Source organism: Acyrthosiphon pisum, chromosome A3, assembly GCF_005508785.2.
Source record: "Acyrthosiphon pisum isolate AL4f chromosome A3, pea_aphid_22Mar2018_4r6ur, whole genome shotgun sequence".
Classification (NCBI taxonomy): Eukaryota; Metazoa; Arthropoda; class Insecta; order Hemiptera; family Aphididae; genus Acyrthosiphon; species Acyrthosiphon pisum.
The window spans coordinates 27,262,644-27,263,894 of record NC_042496.1 but is presented as its reverse complement, the minus strand read 5'-3'; the positions used below and the strand labels follow the sequence as shown (position 1 = coordinate 27,263,894).

Here is a 1,251-nt window from a genome sequence, read left to right as displayed (position 1 = left end):
ATTTTGTTTTTGATTAGCTATGTCCTGTAGTACTATGAAAGAAAAATGCAAATGCTACAAAATCCTAGCCCTAATAATATATAATAAATAAATAATATACTTATATTACAGGTATGGCTTTTCAACAAGATTGTTTAATTTCCGAGGCCTGTCCAAGGTGGTTTTACACAACAAATCTAGGCATATTTTTGTTTTTTTTTGGTGCTAAAAATTTTTATGGTGCTGCACGTAGAAGTCAAGTAGCATTGCACGCATGCACATAAACGTAAAATCGCAAACTTTGGATGGCTATAACTTCCATAATTTTTAAATTCGTGAGGGGCATGGTAAAGTGCATTAAAGTGGTTAAGTGCATTAATTTTGTTTCTTTTTTAATAGTGTACAATTTTATGTTGTTAGACGTTTTGACAGTCATTAAAATAATGCATCATCGTGGTCTGTTTTTAACAAAATGTTCATAAATAAATAACTATAACTAAACGATTAAAAAACGAATTAATTATTTTTTTTTTTTAGGGGGGAAGGGGTGTACAAATATTGTTGACACAGGGCGCAAAAATTGTAAATACGGCCCTGTAAGTAAATATATTTATTATAAAATAAATAGTGGTTTTACCTGCTTGATAATTCCAACAACTACAACATGTGTATTTTTGTTTTCCTCGTTACTATCAAACAATTCACGAATAGCTACAGAGATTACAGTATTTTGTTTTGGTTCAACTCCAGATGCTGTTGTTGGACTTTGCGTCATTGTGACATTAAACCCACCTTCATCGTCACCCCACATTTTGAAAACTAAAAACATTTTATAATTTTTATTAAGAAAATACGTCCTATGTTAAAATACAAAATTTTTTTCTAAATGTATGATTTACAATAAATTACATTATAATATTAATACATCATTGAACTAGGCAGTGGCGCCCAAGATATATTTTTCAGGTGTAGCAAGAAATAATTTTACACACCCACCCATCCCCTCTCGTACTCAAAATTATATTATTTTATACATTTCATCATATTTGAATTGATAATATTAGTAAATATTAAGGTATAAACCAATATAATCTGTGATTAACAATGAACATATTTCAAGTTAATTATTTTATGTTATTATACCTACCCACCCCTTATTTTCAAGATGTAGCGATCGCTACACCTAGTAATAGGGTTGGGCGCCACCGGAACTAGGTATTTATAACATATTATATTATTATAAATTATTGGTAACAATAACGATTCATATTT

General features: G+C 29.4%; 1 protein-coding gene across 1 annotated transcript in view; it reads right to left on the bottom strand.

Moving 5' to 3' along the window:
* Rpa2 (replication protein A2) overlaps positions 1-800 on the bottom strand; it is a gene marked incomplete at its 5' end in the record, with an annotated part of 2,849 nt that extends 2,049 nt beyond the window's left edge. Inside the window, 2 exon segments of the mRNA NM_001205064.1 lie at positions 582-594; positions 597-800. Of these exon segments, the coding sequence (NP_001191993.1) occupies positions 582-594; positions 597-790 (207 nt within the window).
* Between the last annotated feature and the right edge of the window lie 451 nt (positions 801-1,251).